The sequence below is a fragment of the Erythrolamprus reginae genome, chromosome 9 (genome assembly GCF_031021105.1).
Source record: "Erythrolamprus reginae isolate rEryReg1 chromosome 9, rEryReg1.hap1, whole genome shotgun sequence".
Classification (NCBI taxonomy): domain Eukaryota; kingdom Metazoa; phylum Chordata; class Lepidosauria; order Squamata; family Dipsadidae; genus Erythrolamprus; species Erythrolamprus reginae.
In genome coordinates, this window is record NC_091958.1 from 56,736,490 (window position 1) to 56,762,182 (window position 25,693).

The 25,693-nt window shown below is 48.9% G+C and overlaps 1 protein-coding gene across 10 annotated transcripts in view; it reads right to left on the minus strand.

Moving 5' to 3' along the window:
- Positions 1–11,372: 11,372 nt before the first annotated feature.
- The window catches only part of TOM1L2 (target of myb1 like 2 membrane trafficking protein), a 35,211-nt gene continuing 20,890 nt past the window's right edge, over positions 11,373–25,693 (minus strand). The window contains exons 11-16 of one of the 10 annotated variants that reach the window (XM_070761426.1): positions 24,884–25,001; positions 22,175–22,250; positions 19,677–19,742; positions 15,196–15,255; positions 14,127–14,163; positions 11,373–12,424 (exon numbers count right to left, since the gene is read on the minus strand). In XM_070761426.1, coding sequence (XP_070617527.1) covers positions 12,273–12,424; positions 14,127–14,163; positions 15,196–15,255; positions 19,677–19,742; positions 22,175–22,250; positions 24,884–25,001 — 509 coding nt within the window. In that variant the 3' untranslated portion in view covers positions 11,373–12,272. Of the gene's footprint in view, positions 12,425–14,126; positions 14,164–15,195; positions 15,256–16,875; positions 16,985–18,139; positions 18,536–19,676; positions 19,743–22,174; positions 22,251–24,883; positions 25,002–25,693 lie in introns of those variants that run through there. The other 9 variants (XM_070761425.1, XM_070761417.1, XM_070761421.1 and 6 more) reach the window with 9 other exon arrangements.

The following is a 25,693-nucleotide window of genomic DNA, read 5'->3' on the forward strand; positions in this document are numbered from 1 at the left end:
TGTCCTTAAGAAGCGACCCTGATTGATGACCATATTCAAGCAAAGGTGGGCTTTTCCAATTGGGGGGGGGGGCTAGGTTTGCAGATTGCCCAGAGATATGCAATGGAGAAAGTGTCCAAATATTGGGATATAAATGAATAAAATGCTGAATCCAGCAACAGGAATGGGGTGTTATGCACTTCTAATCCTGTGATGAGATAGATGGCGAATATATTTAATACATAAATAATAGGAGGTTTCATTTCTTGAGCCATTGCTAGGATTTCATAATTGTCTCCATGAATTTGTCCTCAATTTGGGAGAGGAAAACCCCCATGTAACTTTATTTTTTATTTGCCATCCTATTATTATTATTATTATTATTATTATTATTATTATTATTATTATTATTATTATTATTATTATTAATTATTTTTGATGGTCTTTGACTGTAAAAAAGGTCTATTTTTTTTTAAACAACCTTGCAGGGTTGTTGTCCCCTGTTGGCTTTCGACTCATAGGAAACCTACAGCTCCTCTCAGGAGATGAAAGGGTTAATTCTCGCCCTCCCGCGCCTGGGCGGGGCTCCCGAGGCAAGCAGCCAATCCGCGGCAACCAAAACAGAGCTGCCCCCAGCAGGGGAAGCTTGGTTGAGCGGCGGGGAAACACCCTCGTAGTACCAGCCTGCTCAGCCAATCAGCGCTCGGCTCTGCAAGTGGAGTGATTTCACGTCACGGCTCGGGCTGGAGGATTACATCATGGGGGCGGGGAATCCCCTCTTCCACGTGGAGCGCGCGAGGACCTGCCCGCCAGTGATGACGCGCCCTTGGAGGGCGGGGCCAATATTTAAACGGGCCGCGCGTCTTTTTGTTTCGTTTTGGTCCTTGGCAGGGAGGAAAGTGTGAAGCGGGCTGTTCTGCTTAGCAGGGGGAGGGCGCCTCTGAGCATGGGCAGAAGATCCCCTGGTCTACCTGCTTCGCTATACGATCAGCCCGGGAGGGGGGGCACTTTTTCTTCTGGGTGGCCACTCAGCTTTTCCCAGCTGGTGCCCTCCAGATAATTGGACTACAGCTCCCATCTTCCCCACACTATGGCAGCCAGGATGGATAATAATCGGCTGGACGTGGAGGGTGAAGGACCCAAGTGCCACAACCAAGGAGTCCACCTCTTCTCCAAAGCACCTGAGGGTAGAACAAGAAGCAACGGGTGGAAACTAAACAAGGAGAGAAGCAACTTAGAACTAAGGAGGAATTTCCTGACAGTCAGAAGTTAACCAGTGGAACAGCCTGCCACCTGAAGTTGTGAATGCTCCAACACTGGAAGTTTTTAAGCAGATATTGGATAACCCTCTGTCTGAAGTAGTGTAGGGTTTCCTGCCTAAGCAGGGGGTTGGACTAGAAGACCTCCAAGGTCCCTTCCAACTCTGCTGTGGGGGGCGTTTGCCCAGGTTCGCCTGGTGCACCAGTTGCGACCATATCTGGACCGGGACTCACTGCTCAGTCACTCATGCCCTCATCACCTCGAGGTTCGACTACTGTAATGCTCTCTACATGGGGCTACCTTTGAAAAGTGTTCGGAAACTTCAGATTGTGCAGAATGCAGCTGCAAGAGCAGTCATGGGCTTACCTAGGTATGCCAATGTCACACCAACACTCCGCAGTCTGCATTGGTTGCCGATCAATTTCGGGTCACAATTCAAAGTGTTGGTTATGACCTATAAAGCCCTTCATGGCATCGGACCAGAATATCTCCGGGACCGCCTTCTGCTGCACGAATCCCAGCGACCGATTAGGTTCCACAGAGTGGGCCTTCTCCGGGTCCCGTCGACTAAACAATGTCGGTTGGTGGGCCCCAGGGGAAGAGCCTTCTCTGTGGCGGCCCCAACTCTCTGGAACCAGCTCCCCCAGAGATTAGAACTGCCCCTACTCTCCTTGCCTTTCGTAAACTCCTCAAAACCCACCTTTGTCGTCAGGCATGGGGGAACTGAGATATTTCCCCCGGGCCTATATAATTTATGTATGGTATGTTTGAACGTATGTCTGCTTAATAATGGGGTTTTTAAAATATTTTAAATTGTAAATTATTAGATTTGTCATGAACTGTTTTATTGTGTTGTGAGCCGCCCCGAGTCTACGGAGAGGGGCGGCATACAAATCTAATAAATAATAATAATAATAATAAATAATATTGACTAGTGCCAGCTTTGCAACCAAAGCAGCTGTCCAGTGCAGGATTTGCAAGGATCATCCAGGGGTTGCAAAACCCCAGAGCTGGCTGTCTTGCGCCCACCAGGACCGGCTCTGCTCTACTGAGACTGAACTGCAAAATAACGAAATTGACTGGGCATAAGTGCAAATGTAGTTGGAAATCATTTTCCTAGCGTATTCCTGCAGGGGCAGAGTCCACTTTGCAGACCATTGAAGGCCCAGGGCTTGCCTCTCTTTGTTGAGGACGTCTTGTCATCCGTTTTGGGCAGCTGCAAAGTTGCCGGCCATTGGCTTCTGCTTGGTCGGCAGTCTTGGCCACAGTGAATGGTGCTGCTCGCTGGGTATGTCCACACCAGCAGAGGAGTCCGTCTCTTATTTTCTCTACGATTAGTGCTACACCAAAATGTTGTCCTTTGTGATGTGGTCAAGAAGGGAGATGCCCGATATCCCAAGGAGCGTTCGCATTTCCATGGCATGGAAGTTATTTCACAATAGGGAATATAAATAAATCCAGTAAATGAATGAATGAATGAATGAATAACTGTAGAGGTGCTACTTAAAAGATACCGACGTCCTTGCAAAGTTCAACCTATCAACTTTGGAAAGGTTGGGGGGGGGGGCAGAGTTTCTTCCTTTTGCTTTTTAAGGAAAGTGTCCTTAAAGTCCTTAAGAGCCTTGGTGGTGCAGCAGTTAGAAAGCTACCTCTGCTGATCACCCGGCTCCAGCAAGTTAGCAAATTGAATCTCATTAGGCACAAGGTTGACTCAGCCTTCCTTCCTTCCCAGGTGGGTAAAATGAGGACCCAGCTTGTTGGGGGCAAGAGGCTGACTCTGTGAACTGCTTAGGGAGGGCTGTCAAAGCACTGCGAAGCAGTATATAGGTCTAAATGCTCAGTCTGAATGCTATTGCCCTTCCTTCCTTCCTTCCTTCTTCCCTTCCTTCCTTCTTCCCTTCCTTCCTTCCTTCTTCCCTTCCTTCCTTCCTTCTTCCCTTCCTTCCTTCTTCCCTTCCTTCCTTCCTTCTTCCCTTCCTTCCTTCTTCCCTTCCTTCCGAGGTGGGTAAAATGAGGACCCAGATTGTTGGGGACAATATGCCGACTCTCTGTAAACCGCTTAGAGAGGGCTGTAATGAAGCGGTATATAGGTCTAAATGCTAAGTCTGAATGTTATTGCCCTTCCTTCTTCCTTCCTTCTTCCCTTCCTTTCTTCTTCCCTTCCTTCCTTTCTTCCTTCTTCCCTTCCTTCCTTCCTTCCTCCCTTCCTTCCTTCTTCCTTCCTTCTTCCCTTCCTTCCTTCCTTCCTTCCTTCTTCCCTTCCTTCCTTCCTTCTTCCCTTCTTCCTTCCTTCCTTCCTTCTTCCCTTCCTTCCTTCCTTCCTTCTTCCCTTCCTTCCTTCCTTCCGAGGTGGGTAAAATGAGGACCCAGATTGTTGGGGGCAATATGCCCACTCTCTGTAAACCGCTTAGAGAGGGCTGTAATGAAGCGGTATATAGGTCTAAATGCTAAGTCTGAATGTTATTGCCCTTCCTTCTTCCTTCCTTCTTCCCTTCCTTTCTTCTTCCCTTCCTTCCTTTCTTCCTTCTTCCCTTCCTTCCTTCCTTCCTCCCTTCCTTCCTTCTTCCTTCCTTCTTCCCTTCCTTCCTTCCTTCCTTCCTTCTTCCCTTCCTTCCTTCCTTCTTCCCTTCTTCCTTCCTTCCTTCCTTCTTCCCTTCCTTCCTTCCTTCCTTCTTCCCTTCCTTCCTTCCTTCCGAGGTGGGTAAAATGAGGACCCAGATTGTTGGGGGCAATATGCCCACTCTCTGTAAACCGCTTAGAGAGGGCTGTAATGAAGCGGTATATAGGTCTAAATGCTAAGTCTGAATGTTATTGCCCTTCCTTCTTCCTTCCTTCTTCCCTTCCTTTCTTCTTCCCTTCCTTCCTTTCTTCCTTCTTCCCTTCCTTCCTTCCTTCCTCCCTTCCTTCCTTCTTTCTTCCTTCCCTTCCTTCTTCCTCCTTCCTTCCTTCCTTCCTTCTTCCCTTCCTTCCTTCCTTCTTCCCTTCTTCCTTCCTTCCTTCCTTCTTCCCTTCCTTCCTTCCTTCCTTCTTCCCTTCCTTCCTTCCTTCCGAGGTGGGTAAAATGAGGACCCAGATTGTTGGGGGCAATATGCCCACTCTCTGTAAACCGCTTAGAGAGGGCTGTAATGAAGCGGTATATAGGTCTAAATGCTAAGTCTGAATGTTATTGCCCTTCCTTCTTCCTTCCTTCTTCCCTTCCTTTCTTCTTCCCTTCCTTCCTTTCTTCCTTCTTCCCTTCCTTCCTTCTTCCCTTCCTTCCTTCCTTCTTCCTTCCTTCTTCCCTTCCTTCCTTCTTCCCTTCCTTCCTTCCTTCTTCCCTTCTTCCTTCCTTCCTTCCTTCCTTCTTCCCTTCCTTCCTTCCTTCCTTCCTTCCTTCTTCCCTTCCTTCCTTCCTTCCGAGGTGGGTAAAATGAGGACCCAGATTGTTGGGGGCAATATGCCCACTCTCTGTAAACCGCTTAGAGAGGGCTGTAATGAAGCGGTATATAGGTCTAAATGCTAAGTCTGAATGTTATTGCCCTTCCTTCTTCCTTCCTTCTTCCCTTCCTTTCTTCTTCCCTTCCTTCCTTTCTTCCTTCTTCCCTTCCTTCCTTCCTTCCTCCCTTCCTTCCTTCTTCCTTCCTTCTTCCCTTCCTTCCTTCCTTCCTTCCTTCTTCCCTTCCTTCCTTCCTTCTTCCCTTCTTCCTTCCTTCCTTCCTTCCTTCCTTCTTCCCTTCCTTCCTTCCTTCCTTCCTTCTTCCCTTCCTTCCTTCCTTCCTTCCTTCTTCCCTTCCTTCCTTCCTTCTTCCCTTCTTCCTTCCTTCCTTCCTTCTTCCCTTCCTTCCTTCCTTCCTTCCTTCTTCCCTTCCTTCCTTCCTTCCGAGGTGGGTAAAATGAGGACCCAGATTGTTGGGGGCAATATGCCCACTCTCTGTAAACCGCTTAGAGAGGGCTGTAATGAAGCGGTATATAGGTCTAAATGCTAAGTCTGAATGTTATTGCCCTTCCTTCTTCCTTCCTTCTTCCCTTCCTTTCTTCTTCCCTTCCTTCCTTTCTTCCTTCTTCCCTTCCTTCCTTCCTTCCTCCCTTCCTTCCTTCTTCCTTCCTTCTTCCCTTCCTTCCTTCCTTCCTTCCTTCTTCCCTTCCTTCCTTCCTTCTTCCCTTCTTCCTTCCTTCCTTCCTTCCTTCCTTCTTCCCTTCCTTCCTTCCTTCCTTCCTTCTTCCCTTCCTTCCTTCCTTCCTTCCTTCTTCCCTTCCTTCCTTCCTTCTTCCCTTCTTCCTTCCTTCCTTCCTTCTTCCCTTCCTTCCTTCCTTCCTTCCTTCTTCCCTTCCTTCCTTCCTTCCGAGGTGGGTAAAATGAGGACCCAGATTGTTGGGGGCAATATGCCCACTCTCTGTAAACCGCTTAGAGAGGGCTGTAATGAAGCGGTATATAGGTCTAAATGCTAAGTCTGAATGTTATTGCCCTTCCTTCTTCCTTCCTTCTTCCCTTCCTTTCTTCTTCCCTTCCTTCCTTTCTTCCTTCTTCCCTTCCTTCCTTCTTCCCTTCCTTCCTTCCTTCTTCCTTCCTTCTTCCCTTCCTTCCTTCTTCCCTTCCTTCCTTCCTTCTTCCCTTCTTCCTTCCTTCCTTCCTTCCTTCTTCCCTTCCTTCCTTCCTTCCTTCCTTCTTCCCTTCCTTCCTTCCTTCCGAGGTGGGTAAAATGAGGACCCAGATTGTTGGGGGCAATATGCCCACTCTCTGTAAACCGCTTAGAGAGGGCTGTAATGAAGCAGTATGTATAGGTCTAAATGCTAAGTCTGAATGTTATTGCCCTTCCTTCTTCCTTCCTTCTTCCCTTCCTTTCTTCTTCCCTTCCTTCCTTTCTTCCTTCTTCCCTTCCTTCCTTCTTCCTTCCTTCCTTCTTCCCTTCCTTCCTTCTTCCCTTCCTTCCTTCCTTCTTCCCTTCTTCCTTCCTTCCTTCCTTCCTTCTTCCCTTCCTTCCTTCCTTCCTTCCTTCCTTCCTTCTTCCCTTCCTTCCTTCCTTCCTTCCTTCCTTCCTTCTTCCCTTCCTTCCTTCCTTCCGAGGTGGGTAAAATGAGGACCCAGATTGTTGGGGGCAATATGCCCACTCTCTGTAAACCGCTTAGAGAGGGCTGTAATGAAGCGGTATATAGGTCTAAATGCTAAGTCTGAATGTTATTGCCCTTCCTTCTTCCTTCCTTCTTCCCTTCCTTTCTTCTTCCCTTCCTTCCTTTCTTCCTTCTTCCCTTCCTTCCTTCCTTCCTCCCTTCCTTCCTTCTTCCTTCCTTCTTCCCTTCCTTCCTTCCTTCCTTCCTTCTTCCCTTCCTTCCTTCCTTCTTCCCTTCTTCCTTCCTTCCTTCCTTCTTCCCTTCCTTCCTTCCTTCCTTCTTCCCTTCCTTCCTTCCTTCCGAGGTGGGTAAAATGAGGACCCAGATTGTTGGGGGCAATATGCCCACTCTCTGTAAACCGCTTAGAGAGGGCTGTAATGAAGCGGTATATAGGTCTAAATGCTAAGTCTGAATGTTATTGCCCTTCCTTCTTCCTTCCTTCTTCCCTTCCTTTCTTCTTCCCTTCCTTCCTTTCTTCCTTCTTCCCTTCCTTCCTTCCTTCCTCCCTTCCTTCCTTCTTCCTTCCTTCTTCCCTTCCTTCCTTCCTTCCTTCCTTCTTCCCTTCCTTCCTTCCTTCTTCCCTTCTTCCTTCCTTCCTTCCTTCTTCCCTTCCTTCCTTCCTTCCTTCCTTCTTCCCTTCCTTCCTTCCTTCCGAGGTGGGTAAAATGAGGACCCAGATTGTTGGGGGCAATATGCCCACTCTCTGTAAACCGCTTAGAGAGGGCTGTAATGAAGCGGTATATAGGTCTAAATGCTAAGTCTGAATGTTATTGCCCTTCCTTCTTCCTTCCTTCTTCCCTTCCTTTCTTCTTCCCTTCCTTCCTTTCTTCCTTCTTCCCTTCCTTCCTTCTTCCCTTCCTTCCTTCCTTCTTCCTTCCTTCTTCCCTTCCTTCCTTCTTCCCTTCCTTCCTTCCTTCTTCCCTTCTTCCTTCCTTCCTTCCTTCCTTCTTCCCTTCCTTCCTTCCTTCCTTCCTTCTTCCCTTCCTTCCTTCCTTCCGAGGTGGGTAAAATGAGGACCCAGATTGTTGGGGGCAATATGCCCACTCTCTGTAAACCGCTTAGAGAGGGCTGTAATGAAGCGGTATGTATAGGTCTAAATGCTAAGTCTGAATGTTATTGCCCTTCCTTCTTCCTTCCTTCTTCCCTTCCTTTCTTCTTCCCTTCCTTCCTTTCTTCCTTCTTCCCTTCCTTCCTTCTTCCTTCCTTCCTTCTTCCCTTCCTTCCTTCTTCCCTTCCTTCCTTCCTTCTTCCCTTCTTCCTTCCTTCCTTCCTTCCTTCTTCCCTTCCTTCCTTCCTTCCTTCCTTCCTTCCTTCTTCCCTTCCTTCCTTCCTTCCTTCCTTCCTTCTTCCCTTCCTTCCTTCCTTCCGAGGTGGGTAAAATGAGGACCCAGATTGTTGGGGGCAATATGCCCACTCTCTGTAAACCGCTTAGAGAGGGCTGTAATGAAGCAGTATGTATAGGTCTAAATGCTAAGTCTGAATGTTATTGCCCTTCCTTCTTCCTTCCTTCTTCCCTTCCTTTCTTCTTCCCTTCCTTCCTTTCTTCCTTCTTCCCTTCCTTCCTTCTTCCTTCCTTCCTTCTTCCCTTCCTTCCTTCTTCCCTTCCTTCCTTCCTTCTTCCCTTCTTCCTTCCTTCCTTCCTTCCTTCTTCCCTTCCTTCCTTCCTTCCTTCCTTCCTTCCTTCTTCCCTTCCTTCCTTCCTTCCGAGGTGGGTAAAATGAGGACCCAGATTGTTGGGGGCAATATGCCCACTCTCTGTAAACCGCTTAGAGAGGGCTGTAATGAAGCGGTATATAGGTCTAAATGCTAAGTCTGAATGTTATTGCCCTTCCTTCTTCCTTCCTTCTTCCCTTCCTTTCTTCTTCCCTTCCTTCCTTTCTTCCTTCTTCCCTTCCTTCCTTCCTTCCTCCCTTCCTTCCTTCTTCCTTCCTTCTTCCCTTCCTTCCTTCCTTCCTTCTTCCCTTCCTTCCTTCCTTCTTCCCTTCTTCCTTCCTTCCTTCCTTCTTCCCTTCCTTCCTTCCTTCCTTCCTTCTTCCCTTCCTTCCTTCCTTCCGAGGTGGGTAAAATGAGGACCCAGATTGTTGGGGGCAATATGCCCACTCTCTGTAAACCGCTTAGAGAGGGCTGTAATGAAGCGGTATATAGGTCTAAATGCTAAGTCTGAATGTTATTGCCCTTCCTTCTTCCTTCCTTCTTCCCTTCCTTTCTTCTTCCCTTCCTTCCTTTCTTCCTTCTTCCCTTCCTTCCTTCTTCCTTCCTTCCTTCTTCCCTTCCTTCCTTCTTCCCTTCCTTCCTTCCTTCTTCCCTTCTTCCTTCCTTCCTTCCTTCCTTCTTCCCTTCCTTCCTTCCTTCCTTCCTTCCTTCCTTCTTCCCTTCCTTCCTTCCTTCCGAGGTGGGTAAAATGAGGACCCAGATTGTTGGGGGCAATATGCCCACTCTCTGTAAACCGCTTAGAGAGGGCTGTAATGAAGCAGTATGTATAGGTCTAAATGCTAAGTCTGAACGTTGCCTTTGATCCAGCCCTTTCTGTTGACTCTCTGCTCGGTTGCCAGAAATTCAACTGGTGGAGTTTTCTCTGGCCCAGAGATCCAGGGCTGTCAGAATGAGAAAGAAAGCTCTCCAGCGCATCGCTGCTTGGGCTTAGAACATGCCCAGAGGGGGAAAACGCAACCCGACCCGGGGCTGGTGAATGTAATAACACGCTACCCCTGCCTGTCCCGGCCTGGGTCCCTTTATTGTCTCTGGAAGGGCGAGAAAGATCTGCCGGGCTTCGAGAACCGGTCAGCGTTTTCCTGCATGGCCGGGGAATCCAGCCTGCTCCTCTGCTCAACAGAAGCGGGCATTGTGCTCCACTAGAAAGGTGTAAGCCAGACAGAGGCCAGGCACACTGGGTGCCGGAGGGCATGTGCGCTGGGAGGAGCCGACTCTTCCCAGCTTTGTTTTCGGGAAGGTTTTGTGGGCAGGTCTCACCTAAACCTGTTCAAATAAACAGCAAAATCAACAAGTGCCGCCTAAGATTTGTTGTGGTTCAGCCTGAGCCAGATCAAAGACCAGCTGCGTCTCTGCTGGCTCCATGCCCGGGGGAGGCTGAGAGCGGAGAGGAGAGTTCTTGGCAGTCAGTCAGTGCAGACAGCAGTCACGAAAGTGAAGCTGATGCAAGGCCTGGGAGCCCTGGGGAAGGGCTCTCTCCAGCAAGTAGCTGTGATTCCCTGGAGTCCCTGGATGACGAAGCACAAGCTATCATTAGTATGCGGCAGAGACGCATAGCTCAAAGGAAAGATTAACTGCGTAGATATTATCAGCGTTGAATGAGGAACACCAGGGGGTTGGGTGTGGTCCTCATTAGCAATTCCGGCAGCGTGGAGTGTTATCAAAGGGGAGTTGGTGTTATCTGCATTTTCTCTCAGCGTTTTTGTTCCTGGCTCGTGGCCCAGCAGCCTTGAAGACCCGTGGGAGGTTTGGGTCTGTTAGCAACAGCCTCGTCTGGCATTAAGGATCCTGTGTTTCTGTACGAACAATTGCCTTCGTGTTTCTTTTGGAGTTCCAGTGTTTTCCTGATCTGTAAGGACATTTTCTGTTGGCTTCTTTTCTCTTTACCATTATAAAACTCTGTTTGGATTCAACCGGTGTGTCTGGCTTATCTTTTTGGGTTGGTCATAGCTTCCGGAGTGACCCAGACAGAACAAGATTGCACTTTTTTTTTTGTTTATTGGGACGGTTTTGACATGCAGAAACAATATATATATAAATATGTACAGAGACACAGAGACATCCGAAAGGAGGGTTAAGTGACATCGGTTAATACAGCCTGATGCAAAAACAAAACGAAAACAAATTCCAGGTGTTTTTGCTCTCTCTCTCTCTGTTATACTGTCCCTAGTAGAAGAAAGAGAGAAGCCAGGAGAGTTTTATATTGGTTTCAGTATTGTTAAAACTATCACTAGTCTCATTTTTTTTACACTGTTAACCTTTTATATTTCCCTTCAAGCAATAAATTCCACTCGTCTTGAGTACTGAGGTTTGTCAATAAATATTAATCCATTTTTAAAACCGGGAGAGCTAGAGAGGAAGTTGTAGCTTTAAATATACAGTTGGCAGGGCTATGAAAGGGGTTTGGGGAAAGGGGAGGGGGGTTCCTGAAGAGTTAGCAGTTGGGTAGTCTGTGGGGTGGGTGGGGGGTGGGAACGGAGATTAGCTAAGGGCAAAGCAAGGGGGGAAATCCGATGCTCGGGAAGAGAGCAAAGATGGGAGGGGAGTTGGTTTTTTTGGGGTCGGTTCTTGGTTAAAGGGCGAAAGGCTTAGGGTCACTGGCCAAGGGGCTGGAGCCACTCTAAGGGCTGCACATTTACTGGCCAGGGAGAGGAAGGGAGGATCCAGCCATTTGTTGTCAGGATCACCCAGAAACATTCGGAGTGCTGACCAAAGACTTGAGGCTCTATGCCAAGCGAAGTGGTTGGCAGTGGGGAAATCTCGGGACAAAGGTCACATCGCAGGCGAGAAAACGCAGCCTCTTGTCCCGGGCTGGCCGTGGCCCTGCCAGGTGGCAATCTACCCTCTCCTGGGGTAAAGGCCGAGCCACAGCCCACAACCTGGATGGGTGGAAGGAGGCCAGGTGCTCCTTTGGCTTTGAGCCAATGCGTTTTAATGCAACTTAATTCCACCAGCGCCCAGTTATTTTTGCAGCCTCTTAAAGGCCTTTCCGATTAGCCTCTGCCCTGTGGGAATGGCCCTCCTTTTCCCTTCTCTTAAAATAAAGCCTGGGGCGGGGGTGGGGGAGAGAAGGCTACAAGCTCTCCCTGAAGTGGGATGGGTTTTTCTTAAAAAAAGAAAGAACGAACCAGCATGGAGCGAAAGACGGCAGGAGAACTTATTCAGAGGGACGGGAGAAGAAAGCAAGATGGGGTGGGGGGGGGAGGAGAAGTAACGGCATAGCCCCCACCCCACCGGCAGGCAGTGCTGAAGTGCAGAAGCCCCCTCTCATTCCAGCAGGGCTGCCCCCACATCCCTTTGAACCTTTTCATTAGTGTTTATAAGAGTCGTGCCCGATAATTTAGTCCATTTAGTGCTTTAAAATGCAAATAAAGTTCTAACACACACATACACACATAGACAGAGTGTTTCATACCTCCAGACGCAACTGCCGCTGGGGGTGGGGGGGTTGTAACATTTCCAGTGCAAAGTGCAATCTCGTCCCTTTCTGTGGCTGTCTTTCCCTTATCAATACCCTCCTTGTAAAGACGAGGGAGGAGGGAGGGAGGGAGGGAGAGGCACACCGGCCTTTCCCCCCCATGGGTGAGACTGACTTTCTGACCTACTTAGGGAGGGGGGCTCAAGGGGAGAAAGGTTCGCTCTGGGGCCTGCAGGACCCTTGCAAGGTATCCTGGCTAAACCAAGCTGCCTTCCCACAAACAAGCCTCCTTCCCGTTACAGCTTCCCTACAGCAACTCCCCCGGCAGAGCCAAGGCTGCTGCTGCTGCTGCTGAGGCCGGAAGGTCAGGTTTGCATTTCTGCAGGAGGTGGAAGGGGCCGCAGGGCCAGGCCTCGGAGCCAAGCCAGGACGGAGTGTGTGGCTATTGTGCATAAGCCAGAGGGGAGGGGCTGGGGGTTAGGACCGGAAAGGGAGGGCGGATGGAGTTTGTGCAAGTAGTCATGCAGATCTCTCACTTTAAAAAAAAACAAACCAGGGGCCGGAATCTCAGCATCGTCCGCGGGACAGAAAGGGAGTGAAGGGAGGAGCCCCCCCTATGGGAGTGGCAGGACGGCTGTTAGGACCCTCCCGAGGTTAAGGAAGTGGGGCTGAGCCCCGCCAGAGGAGGAGGAGGGGGGAGGAGGAGGAGGGAGAGAGCAGCCTGTCCTGGGGCCCATCACTAGCCAGACTGCTTTGGACCCGGGCTGGGCCTCCTCTTGCGCAGGCCGAGCAGGGGTCAGGCGGGTGGGGAGGACCGTTACAGGGCGAAGAGGGCATCCTCGGACCGCTCCGGCTTCCTTTTGCTAGGTGGGTTCGCAGGTGGCGGTGAGGGCTCCTCCTGAGGAGGGGAGGGCAGGTTGGGGATCCTTTCGGCCGCTTTGGCACGCTCCTCCAGGAACCGGTCGAACTCTGCAAGGGTTGAGAAAGGAAAAACAATGCTCAGAGAGGGAGGGGCCCAGTGCGCAACCTCTGGGGAGACTCTCAGTCCTTCTAGGTCAGGGGGAGGCCAAGCGGGCTCCTCTGTGACACGTGGACTTCCACTCCCAGAATTCCTCAGCTAGCCTGATTGGCTCAGGAATTCTGGGAGCGGAAGTCCACAAGTCACAGAAGAGCCCACTTGGCCTCCCCCTGTTGTCCCCAAAGTGCTTTTTTTCAAGAGGCGGATGGATTTTACGTTTTTTCTTTGAAGGCATTTGGCTTCTCACGCAAGAAGCTCCTTGGGCTCTGAAGAAGCGGAATCTCAGCTGAGAAGCCAAATGTCTTCAGGGAAAAGCAACTTTGGCAATCCCAAGGCTATTTCGCCATGCATCCCATTCAACTCAGGTACTGCCACATGAGTCCCAGCGACCGGTTACATCCCACAGAGTCGGCCTTCTTCAGTTCCTGTCAACCGGACAATGTCGCTTGGCAGGACCCAGGGGAAGAGCCTTCTCTGTGGGGGCCCCAGCCCTCTGGAATCAGCTCCCCCAGAGATTCGCACGCCCCCCCCCCTCCTCGCCTTCCGCAAGAGTCTTAAGACTCATTTATGTCGTCAGGCTTGGGCCGATTAAATCTTGGCCCCTGGCCAACGAATGAATGTATAGAAACATAGAAACATAGAAGTCTGACGGCAGAAAAAGACCTCATGGTCCATCTAGTCTGCCCTTCTACTATTTTCTGTATTTTATCTTAGGTTGGATCTATGTTTATCCCAGGCATGTTTAAACTCAGTTACTGTGGATTTATCTATCACATCTGCTGGAAGTTTGTTCCAAGGATCTACTACTCTTTCAGTGAAATAATATTTTCTCACGTTGCTTTTGATCTTTCCCCCAACTAACTTCAGATTGTGCCCCCTTGTTCTTGTGTTCACTTTCCTATTGAAAACACTTCCCTCCTTAACCTTATTGAACCATTTAAACTATTTAAATGCTTCGATCATGTCCCCCCCTTTTCCTTCTGTCCTCCAGACTAGACAGATGGAGTCCATGAAGTCTTTCCTGATACGTTTTAGGCTTAAGACCTTCCACCATTTTTGTAGCCCGTCTTTGGATTGTTGTACGAATGGGTGTGATTGGTTTTTAATAGGATTAGGGATTTTAGATAGCTATACTGTATAATTTTAATTTAATTGGATTAATTGTATTATAATTGTAAGCCGCCCCGAGTCTTCGGAGAGGGGCGGCACAGAAATCCAATAAATAAATACATAAACAAACAAACAAACAAACTCTTCCCGGTCAAAACCCAGCCGAGGATGGCGTGAAGGATGCCCGGGGCTCAGTTTTGACCCCCTCTGTTGGGAAAGAATTGTCCAGAGGAGGAATGGCTGAGTGGCTGGCTTGTGACCTTTAACAGAGTAAGAAACTGGGGAGGGACCTTGGAGGTCTTCTAGCCCAGCCCCTTTCAAGCCATCTTTCTCCCTGGCCTCCACTCCCCACCTATCATCCAGAGGGCAGAACTGGTAAGGGAGGGTCAGGCCGTTCAGGACCCCCCATTTTCCACCCTCTCTCGGATGCTGGAAGAGGGGAGGGGAAAACATCCCTGCAGTCCATTGCAGGGAGCCCTTCCGGCAGCTGATCCTTTTCAATGACCGAGGCAGCACCTGGATCGCTGGGCTGTGCTTACGTACCTTCGCTGGTCACGCCTTCTTCCAGCTCATCTCCTTTCTGGAATTGGAGGGAGAAGGGAGGGGGGCAGTGGGGAAGACAAGAGAGGGAGAGGTGACCATTTTTATACATACCCTTCTGTATGTTGCCAGCAGGGGGAGCCAACTGAGGCTGGTCCCAAAAACTGGTGTGTCCCCCCAAAAAAATCCCCACTTGCCCCAACTCAGTGTTAAAAAGAAACAACAGTAAGAAAATATAGTTGCTGGACTTTGCTTAGTGGAGGGCTACAAAGGCTGGTCACGTAACCCGGGAAGCTGCGACTGTCATAAAAACGAACCAGCGGCCACGCATCTAAGTTTGGATGACGTGACCCTCGTTCAGCGAGAAAAATGGCCATGGCTTTTTTCAGTGGTGCTGTAACTTAGAAACATAGAAGATTGACGGCAGAAATAGACCTCCTGGTCCATCTAGTCTGCCCTTATACTATTTTATCTTAGGATGGATCTATGTTTATCCCAGGCATGTTTACATTCAGTGACTGTGGATTGACCAACCATGTCTGCTGGAAGTTTATTCCAAGCATCCACTACTCTTTCAATGAAATAACATTTTCTCATGTTGCTTCTGATCTTTCCCCCAACTCACCTCAGATTGTGCCCCCTTGTTCTTGGGTTCACTTTCCTATTAAAAACACTTCCCTCCTGAACCTTATTGAACCCTTTCACATAATTAAATGTCTCGATCGTGTCCCCCCTTTTCCTTCTGTCCTCCAGACTAGACAGATGGAGTTCATGAAGTCTTTCCTGATAAAAGTTTTATGCTTAAGACCTTCCACCATTTTTGCAGCCCGTCTTTGGACCCGTTCAATCTTATCCATATCCTTTTGTAGGTGAGGTCACCAGAACTGAACTTCAGTCACTAAACTTCAGTCCTTAAATGGGCTGCTCTTAAGTCGAGGACTGCCTGGGGTTTAGAAACATGTGCCAAAGGAGAGCTCCTACCCTGGCAGCGCCCTGACCTCCTCAGAGGCAATTTTTTTTTTTAAAAAAAGGAAAGGAGGACCAAAGCAGAGGAACCAAAAGAGTCTCTTACCACGTCGGTACTCAGCCACTCCTCAATGTCCTCCATGACAGAGGATTGTGGGACAGGAATCTAGGCAGGGCAGTAAAGACGGAAAAAACAAGACCAAAACACACCCAGAAATATGGGCCCAGAATGAGACGGGGGGGATAAAAAGAAGGAGAGAAAGAGAGAGAGAGAGAGGAAGGAACAAAAGGAAGACAGAGAAACAAAAGAACGAAAAAAACAAATACAGGCTGTGTAAGATGCATTGCTGTCGTGAAATTAAAAAAAAAAGTGCATTGTCGTCATCGCACGGGGGTCGCAACCGAATTGGAAAAAAAAAAAAGCACACGCACAAACGAAGCAGTGCGAAAACGAGGCAATGTGGGGAGCAAAACTCAACACAGGGAAGGTGATGATGAGTGAAATGGTGGCAGGGGGACGGGACGGCTGAGGGGCAGTTGAGGAAGGGTGGGCACCCAGGAGCAGAGGGGGCTGCCCGCCTGCTTCCCAGCCAATCATGGGAGAGAGGGAAGCAGGACGGATGCCCCGCCTGGGGAGCGCCAGTGGAGCCTTGGGAACGATGCCCGAGGGTGCGGCTGGGTGAGAGAAACGGACTGCGGGAAGCCCGGTCCCTAAGGGTAAATCTTGGACCTGCTGCATGGACTCTCCGAAAATCCTTTGGGGTTTAGTGGGACGGTGGTTCTGGATTCCTTTTCTTCCCTGTTCCTTTTTCATGGACACAAAGAAGTGGCCATGGGCCAAATTCTGCTCCACACAACTTTTAAGGTGCTTCTGTGTACACGCAGACACCCAGAGAGACACGCTTCTCTCTCTCTCTCTCTCTCAAAAGTGGAGGGTGGAGAACTTCAGGCCCCCCAAGCAAATTAATATTGCAGCCAATTTTAATCTGAATTGTTTGCCAAGCTTGTTGCCCAAATTGAGGTGCAGCCCGAAGAGCAAGTCAACATTTAATTGTGATACCGTCCCTTCCCTCTCATTTCCAGTGAAACTAGGTCTAAAAAACCCCTTTCGTTTCGTTCCCCACTTGGTAAAGATGGTTTGGATCAAAGATGTGGGGCTATTCCAGACACAGATCAGGCAATGGAGGAGAGAGAGAAACCTATCGGATCTCTACATGTTGTTTTTATTATTGTTGTTGGCCGCCCTGAGTCTACGGAGAGGGGCGGCATACAAATCCAATAAATTATTATTATTATTACTGTATCGGTGCCAGGCAGAGCTGGCTTCTGTCACAATCACACATGATGAAATTTCCCCGAGCTCAGGCCTGTGCAGAAACCAAACACTCATCAATACTATCGATACTATTATACTCCAACTTTAGACCCAAACTCATATCTTGTCATTTCAGAGACAAGACAATTGCTGGATTTTATTTCCCATTTGCCAAACATTCCCCTTCCCCCAGTGCTGGGCTGTATGGAACAGGAGCGACTGCTCTAACCGTGGCTTGTCGATTGAGGTATTGTGCCAAGTCACAGCTGGTGAAGCCACAGCTCGGGCCTGTTTTCGTGCGCTGGTCAAGGGTCAAAGTGGAAGGAAACTCCTTCAAGGCCATTTAACTGCTGAGTCCAGTGCCCAAACCGAACAGGGCTAGTGATCAAGACTGAAGACGTGTAGAAAAATATTGTCTGGACAAGAGAATGAGCTCTGCGGTGACTCTGACCCCCAGCCTTTGGCGAGGGACTCTTGGTGTGTCCTTGCACTTCCTTCTCACCTGTCTGCTGGCACACTTGGGCAGGTCCATTTTATTATGATGTGTCTCCTAAGGAGACACGGTTAACAGCTTTTGCGGCTGGAAACAAACGGTTAGGGATTAGTTGGACAGAGAAGGTCAAATAAGTCCGTGTTAAAAACGAACAGGGAGGAGGAGTTTGTGATGGACAGACCGGTTCTGTACGGGTGGTATTAAAGGGTCCACAAGGAGGGCAGTAACCTTTTTTCCAAGCCTGAACAAACACAAGCTAGCAGTGTGGATGCTTGGAATCAGGGGGAGAAACAGCGAGAAGATCTGGTCTGGAGAAGGGTGCAGTCTTCTCTGTGGCGGCCCCGACCCTCTGGAACCAGCTCCCCCCATAGATTAGAACTGCCCCCACCCTCCCTGCCTTTCGTAAACTCCTTAAAACCCACCTCTGCCGTCAGGCATGGGGGAACTGAGACATCTCTCCTTGCCTATGTAGTTTTATGTATGGTATGGTATGTATGTATGCTTTTTAAATAATGGGGCTTTTAGACTTTTAATGTAAGATTTGTTATCTCACATTTTTAATATTAGATTTGTTATTGTATAGTGTTTTATCACTGCTGTGAGCTGCCCAGAGTCTGTGGAGAGGGGCGGCATACAAATCTAATTAATCTATCTATCTATCTATCTATCTATCTATCTATCTATCTATCTATCTATCTATCTATCTATCTATCTATCTATCTTTCTTTCTTTCTTTCTTTCTTTCTTTCTTTCTTTCTTTCTTTCAGGAGTTTTAAAAGGTTAAAAAAGTCAGGAATTGCCTCCATTCTCTCTTGGGGCGGGGGTGCTCTTTACAAGCAGTCCAACTCCCCCCCCCCAAAAAAGTCATTCTCTCCCCGAAACAGTTTGCACCCCCTTTTCCAATCCAAATTCCTTCCCCTCTTTATTCTTTTCCTAAGAGTTTGTCCCCTGCAAAAATTCTATTTTTTCCTTCCCTCCCTCAATGGATTTCTATTTTTTTTTTTAAAAAAAATCTCTTTTATTTAATATTTCGATAAACCGATAAAAATGTGATTTTTAAAAAAAGGCTGGGATCAGCAACTTGGGGGGTGGCTGCTACTGAAGCTCTCCTTTCAATGTGCACCTTCAGGGTGGCTTAAATAATATCCTACTGACTCCTGTACTGCCTGGTCTAGCCATATTTCTCCCCCCTTCCTTTGCCCCCCCCCCCAAATAATAATAATAATAGATCGGAAGCAGCAGGATCTTCCAGGCGAACTTTATATCCAGCGCAACGCTCTGCCTTCTTGAAAGCTGGGGGCCACGTTTACCAGACTCCCAGCTGTGGGTGTGCAGAGGAAGGCTGTAAAAGAAGAGAGCGTAGAATAGTGTTTCTCAAGCTGGACTTCAACTCCCAGAATTCCCCAGCCAGCGTAGAATTCTGGGAGTTGAAGTCCCCGCCTCTTGAAGTGGCCCAGCTTGAAAAGCACCCATGTCGGAGAGGCCCGTCTGCTCTTTTCAGTTCTCTGCTCTCGCAGGACACGTTGCTATGTTTCTCCTCTTCCTCCCAAGCTCAGCAGAAAGACGGATGAACCAAGGGTGGGTGGCCCAGAAGCGCTGAGCTGCCCGGAGGAGGATGGGAGTTGAAGTCCGAAACATCTGAAGGCAACAGAGGGGAAGAAGAGGGAGAGACGCCACCAGCATCTTTCACCTGAGCTTAGGTGGCTCTTTGGTTCAACAAGAACAGTTTTTTCCTGAACGCCATCACTCTGCTAAACAAATAATTCCTTTAACACTGTCAGACTTTCTACTAAATCTGCACTTCTATTCCACTAGTTTTTCTCATCATTCCTTTCACCCATTTCCTCCCATGTTGACTGTATGGCTGTAACTTGTTGCTTATATCCTAAGATTTTATTAATATTGCTTCATCATTGCTTATTTCACCCCTATGACAATCATTAAGTGTTGTACCACATGATTCTTGACAAATGTATCTTTTCTTTTATATACGCTGAGAGCATCTGCACCAAGACAAATTCCTTGTGTGTCCAATCACACTTGGCCAATAAAAATTCTATTCTACTCTATTCTATTTCCAGACCCCAAAGGTCGAAAGACTTGTGTTTACCAGGAGGGGGGAAAGGCAATACTGCAGGTATTAAATTAAAAAAAAATGACCACGGTGACAACAGTACAAGGAACCATCCAAGTATTGGGGGGAAAAGGTCAGCGCGTGAGCACCATCTCTCTTTGTACTGATCCCCCAGTGCAGGTGGTCCTCGACTTATGACCACAAGAGCCCAAAACTTCTGTCGTGAACTGAGAGAGAGTTGCTAAGTGGGTTTTGCCCCGTTTTACGACCTTCCTTGCCTCCGTTGTTAAGTGGATCAGTGCAGTGGTTAGTAGCCCGGTAGTTAAGTGAATCTATCTATGAAGCTCGCAAAAGGGGGAAAAACGTGACCCCAGGACGGTCTTAAGCACGGGTCAGTTGCCAGGCATCTGAACTTCTAATCCCCTGACCCGGCAAAGGTGGAAATACGGCCCTCAGGTGACTTTTTCCCAGCGCCGTTGTGAATTCTAACGGTCACTAAATGAACCCTTGTAAGTCGAGGACCACCTGTATGCAGCCCCCTCCCCAGATGAGGCTCTCCCCCCCCTCCCACCCCCCTTTTACTGCCACCACGCTGCTGGTAGTGTTTGAAGACGTGGAGTGACAGGTGAACAGGACACCAGGAGGAGTGAGGGCAACATGGAAGGCGGGGAGGGGATGTCACCGGATGGCGATGGGGTTGCTCACCATTCCTTGGGAGATGAGCCACCTGTCTATGGGCTCCATGGGGCAATTCCCACCTTTACCTCTCCGCTGTGTGTTGAGAACAGAAAGCCTCGTTACCACAGGTTAAAAAAAGAAAGAAACAAGAACGTTTCCCCCCCCACATCCCAGCGCAGATGTGGGACGCCTGGAAAAAGACTTTGGGCATCCCCCCGTGGCCCACGTGGTCCTACATGCGGGCGGGCCTGCTGAGAATCGACAGTCTGAGGGTAGAAGAAAGGCCCCTCCGTCCCCAGTCCCTGAGACAAGAGGGCACTTAACAGACACAAGGACAGGTTTTTTTCCAAACGCCATCACTCTGCTAAACAAATAATTCCTTCAACACTGTCAGACTTTCTACTAAATCTGCACTTCTATTCTACTAGTTTTTCTCATCATTCCTTTCACCCATTTCCTCCCATGTTGACTGTATGACTGTCACTTGTTGCTTATATCCTAAGATTTTTATTAATATTGCTTCTTCATTGCTTATTTGACCCCTATGACAATCATTAAGTGTTGTACCACACGATTCTTGACAAATGTATATTTTCTTTTATGTACGCTGAGAGCATCTGCACTAAAGACAAATTCCTTGTGTGTCCAATCACACTGTGCCAATAAAAATTCTATTCTATTCTATTCTATTCTATTAAGTGGGCAGAAAGCTTCTAAGCCTTCGTTTGCAAGGATCTCAACAATCCATGCTTTGGGGTCCTGGCCAGTCAAGGCTGCAATAACAATAGCATTTACAGTGCTTTTACAGCCCTCTCTAAGTAGTTTGTAGAGCAAGGCTCTCAAAACTTGACTTGTGAACTTCAACTCCCAGAATTCATCAGCTAACCATTCTGGCTGGGGGATTCTGGGGGTTGAAATCCATAAGTCTCATGCTTGCCAAGTTTGGAGACCCCCTGTTATAGAGAGTCAGCCCATTTGCCCCCGACAACCTGGGTCCTCATTTGACCCACCTCGGAAGGACGGAAGGCTGAGTCCACCTGGAGAGAGGTGAAATTCGAACTGCCCAACGGCTGGCAGCCGATGATCATCATAAATGGCTTGCGCTGTAACCACTGCACCACCGAGGCTCCATTGCAGGTAAACCCCGATTTAGGGCTACAACTGGGACCAGGATTTCTGCTGCTAAGAGAGGCAGTTATGGAAGCCGTGCCTGGGTCTCCCAATTTTTTTAGCCAGGGCTATCAAGGCTGGAAATGGAAAGGGCAGGGAGGGATTGCTACAGTGTGCAAAGGTTGCCAACACCTTTAAGTCAGCTGGAGAGCAAAAGGAGAACGTTTTCACCTGCGGGCAAAGTCTTGGGGCGGAGAGGGGAGAGACACACCTTCAACTACTTTGACCCTGGCTCCAGGAGCCCTTTGAGCTGACAACACGCCGAGCACTTGGTCCTCGACCTGGTAACCTCCAGACCTCTGCAATCCATTCTCCCCAGACAAACGCAGAAGTCTGAACCCAGGGCTGGGTTCTAACTTATCTCTCGCCTCCTCTCGGGCCGCATTGCCATGCCTCAAACCGCCTCCCACAAAACCAAACTCAACAAACATGTGCAGAAGAAAAAAAACCTGAGAAAAAAATCTCCCCCTCCCCAATTTTTTTAAAAAAAAATCTGATTATTATTATTATTTTTTTAGATATCAGCCCCACAGACTGCCACTAGCCAAGCTGGTTCCATGGAGTCGTTGTGATGTCACCAGCAGGTCGCTACCGGTTCAGGCAAACTGGTCCAAAGTGGAAGGATCCCACCTCTGGTCTGAACCAGGCCTTAATTGGGAGCAAAAGTTCCCTATCGCAGATTATGACCACTGGATTGAGCTGGATTCAAATCCTGGCCATAAACTCGATTGAGCAAATGCAAATCTCTCGTTTGAACGGCGAGGATAAACAATGGGGACAGAGGGAGAGAAGAGAGCCATGGGCCCTGCCTTGAACTGGGTTTGGGGCCCGTTTATTCTGATGAAATGAAATTAATTAGAGAGAGAGGGATATTTGGATGCCACCAAGGTCGGACGATGGGAGGGCATGGTCAGCTGGAGAAAGTAGAAAAGCCCGGGGAGGGAAAGGGAACAGACACCCCCCCCTCCACATACACACACCATGGGAGAGGAAGTTGACAAATCAGGTCTCCTCAATCTGGACTGCGCAGGGTGGGGGGGAGTTTCACCCTCCCCCATCCCAAAGTAGCACTCCATATTTCTCCACCCTAAACCAGTGGCCCTTTTAAGCACGTCCCGATGAAGCTGAGAGAGCAGGTGGGTCTTCGGGTCATCCTCCCAGAGTTTCCCACCCACCCACTGGATACCTGATCCCCAAATCCTTCTGGACTGCTGAGCCCCCACCCACCACCAAAACAACAAGAGGCGACCCGAGCTCACTCTGCCACACTTCCAGTCAGGTACGCCCAAAACAGACAACTGCGCGCAAGTGCACCCACCCCCCACCCCTTTGGTAGTACAGCAGGAGAGACTTACCGCTCCTGAGTTTGGTTTCCGGCTCTCCGGGGCAGGTGCCACCCCTTTAGCTATTTGTGGATCCTCCCTTGCCCTGCTGGACAAAAGGAAAGGAAAGAATTGCTGGAATACACATTGGGAATAATATTGTGTCCAGTTCTGGAGACCTCACCTACAAAAAGATATTGATCAAATTTGAAGGGGTCCAAAGACGGGCTACAAAAGTGTGGGAGGTCTGAAGCATAAAACTCATCAGGAAAGACTTCATGAACTCCAGCTGTCTAGTCTGGAGGACAGAAGGAAAAGGGGGGACATGATCGAAGCATTTAAATATGTTAAAGGGTTAAATAAGGTCCAGGAGGGAAGTGTTTTCAATAGGAAAGTGAACCCAAGAACAAGGGGGCACAATCTGAAGTTAGTTGGGGGAAAGATCAGAAGCAATGTGAGAAAATATTATTTGACTGAAAGAGTAGTAGATCCTTGGAACAAACTTCCAGCAGACGTGGTAGATAAATCCACAGGAGCTGAATGTAAACATGCCTGGGATAAACATAGATCCATCCTAAGATAAAATACAGGAAATAGTATAAGGGCAGACTAGGTGGACCTGGAGGTCTTTTTCTGCCGTCAATCTTCTATGTTTCTATGAATAAGGAAGGGAGGAAAGAAAGAAAGAAAGAAAGAAGGAAAGAAAGAGAAGGGAGGGAGGGAAAGAAAGAAGGAAGAATCCATAGTAAGTGAAGTTAAACATGCCTGGGATAAACATAGATCCATCCTGAGATAAAATACAGGACATAGTATAAGGGCAGAGGACATGGACCAGGAGGTCTTTTTCTGCCGTCAATCTTCTATGTTTCTATGAATAAGGAAGGGAGGAAAGAAAGAAAGAAAGAAAGAAGGAAAGAAAGAGAAGGGAGGGAGGGAAAGAAAGAAGGAAGAATCCATAGTAAGTGAAATTAAACATGCCTGGGATAAACATAGATCCATCCTGAGATAAAATACAGGACATAGTATAAGGGCAGAGGACATGGACCAGGAGGTCTTTTTCTGCCGTCATCCTTCTATGTTTATATGAATAACCAGAAACCAACCAGAGCAAAAGAAAACATAGGAGAGAGAGAGAGAGAGAAACCCAGGATGATTTTATTGGCAAAAAAGACATGGAAACAACCAGTGCCGCCAGATGCCAGCACACTTAACTCTTCCGCCCGCGGGGGCAGAATGGATTATGGGGAGCTGAATACAACACACACACACACAGAAAGTCACCCTTCGCTGCCTCCTAAATCTGGGGATTTCTCGTCTCCCAGAAGCCCACCACTAATTACGGCAGAGGGAGCCGATGAGATAAAACTGCCCCCCCTCCTCTAAATCTGCCACAGGGTGGAGCCAATGGAACAAAGAGGAGAAGGCATCATTCATGCTTAAATGCCGAGGAGCCTCTGGGAGGTCTCTGGAGGCTGTAATCCATCCCCCAGACCTCCAGAAAGCCAGGAGGACTCCAGTTTGAACAGCCACGAAAGCGGGAAACGATAACATCTCCAAAACAATGGTTTGGTGCGGGCGAGGTCTCGTGGAAAGGTCCCATGCTGCATTTCTGACTCTCTTGGAGCCCAGAAAGAGTCTGAAATGCGACCTAATTGAGCGATCAAGATTCCTTCCCACAAAGCCCTGGGGATATAAGATCTGCTCCGGCTGTGTGTCTAAGGAAGGGAAAATGCATTGGCTGCAGCACAGCGGCCATGAAGTGAAGGCGCCTGATCTTTTGCGGGCTCAGGATTTGAACCGGGGGCCCAGGGGATGACTATTGGCTATTACCTATAAAGCCTTACATGGCTTAGAGCCAGACTGTTTACGGGACCGCCTCCCAGAGACCAATCAGAGCACACAGAGTCAGCTTTCCCCAGGTCCCGTCGACTAAGCAATGCAGGTTGCCAGGGCTGTGGGGTAGGGCCTTCTCTGTGGCCACCCCGGCTCTAGGGAATCAACTTCCCGTCCAATGTCCGTACTACTCCCACCCTATTGGCCTTCCGTAACGCCACGTAGACCTGGCTTTGCTGGCAGGCCTGGGTGGCCATGAACTAACAACTATCATGGCCAAATCGTATGAATGGTATGCATGTATGTATGTTGCCTTGATTGTTCAATTATGGGTTTTTAATTTTATAGTTTTAGACAGTATATTCGGCTTCTTTTTATTGTTTTTGTATCTATATTGTTGTTGTAAGCTGCCCTGAGTCCTTTGAGATTGACATAGAAGAAAGAAAGGAAGGAAGGAAGGAAGGAAGGAAGGAAGGAAGGAAGGAAGGAAGGAAGGAAGGGGAGAGGAGACGAAGGAAGGAAGGAAGGAAGGAAAGAAAGGGAAAGGAAAGGAAGGAAGGGAAGAAAGAAAGAAAGAAAGAAAGAAAGAAAGAAAAGAAAAGAAAAGACAAGAAAAGAAAAATAAATATTGGCCTGAGCAGCTCTTTTGGTCCTAGGAGCCAGCACCTGGCTAGAAAGAGGAGATGATGAGTTCTCGTCCCGTCTTAGCCATGAAAGTGGGCTGGGTGACTCTGGTCCAGTCACTCTCACTCAGCCCAACCCACCTCAGAGGGTTGTTGTTGTGAGAATTAACAGGAGGAGGGAGGGGCTTTGGATCTGTTCACCCCGTTGAGGAAACGATGAAGGCAGAATACCAGGCAAGCCATGCATTTTCAGAGAGGCAGCGGAATCCACGCGGCCCCCACTTACGTTTTACGCTGATCTGCCACGGAGCCGCCTCTCGTCTGCGCAAACACGTCGAAGTCATCGCGGGGGTTGCTGTGGGGGAGCGAGCTGAGGGCCCCACTCACGTTGTTTGTGCCCAAATCTACGGAATAGACACGGAGGGCAAAAAAGGAGAAGTCTTAAGCAAAGGAAGAAGGCCCCGCTTGGCCCTGAACAGAAGAAGTGGCACGCTTATTGTTGGATAATGTTGAGCCGCGGTGCAGAGGCAACGTTTCCCTGTAGCCCGGCCTGAAGCCAGCCAAACCCCCTCTCCTCCTTCCGTCCACGTGGACAAAAAGGTCAAGTCTCCACCTGTCCAGTCTCCTCTGCCTTTACAAGCCCTGCACCAGAATCTGAAAGATGAGCGTAGACCAGTGATGGCGAACCTTTTTTCCCTCGGGCGCCGAAAGAGCATGTGTGCTTGCTATGTTGTATGTGTGAGTGCCCCCACCCATAATTCAATGCCTGGGGAGGGCGAAAACAGCCTCCCCCACCCCCTGAAGCCCTCTGGAGGCCGCAAATGGCTTGTTTCCCAACTTCTGGTGGGCTCTGTAGGCTTATATTTCACCCTCCCCAGGCTCCAAAGGCTTCCCTGGAGCTACGGGAGGGTAAGAACGCCCTCCCCTATCCCACCGGAGGCCCTCTGGAAGCCAAAAAGGCCCTCGGCAAAAATCAGCTGGCCAGCACACCCCTGCACATTGGAGCTGAGCTAGGGCAACGGTTCGTGTGCCACAGGTTTGCCACCACTGGCTTAGGCCGAAAACTCATCTTTGGGGAGGTGGGGACAGAGGACGA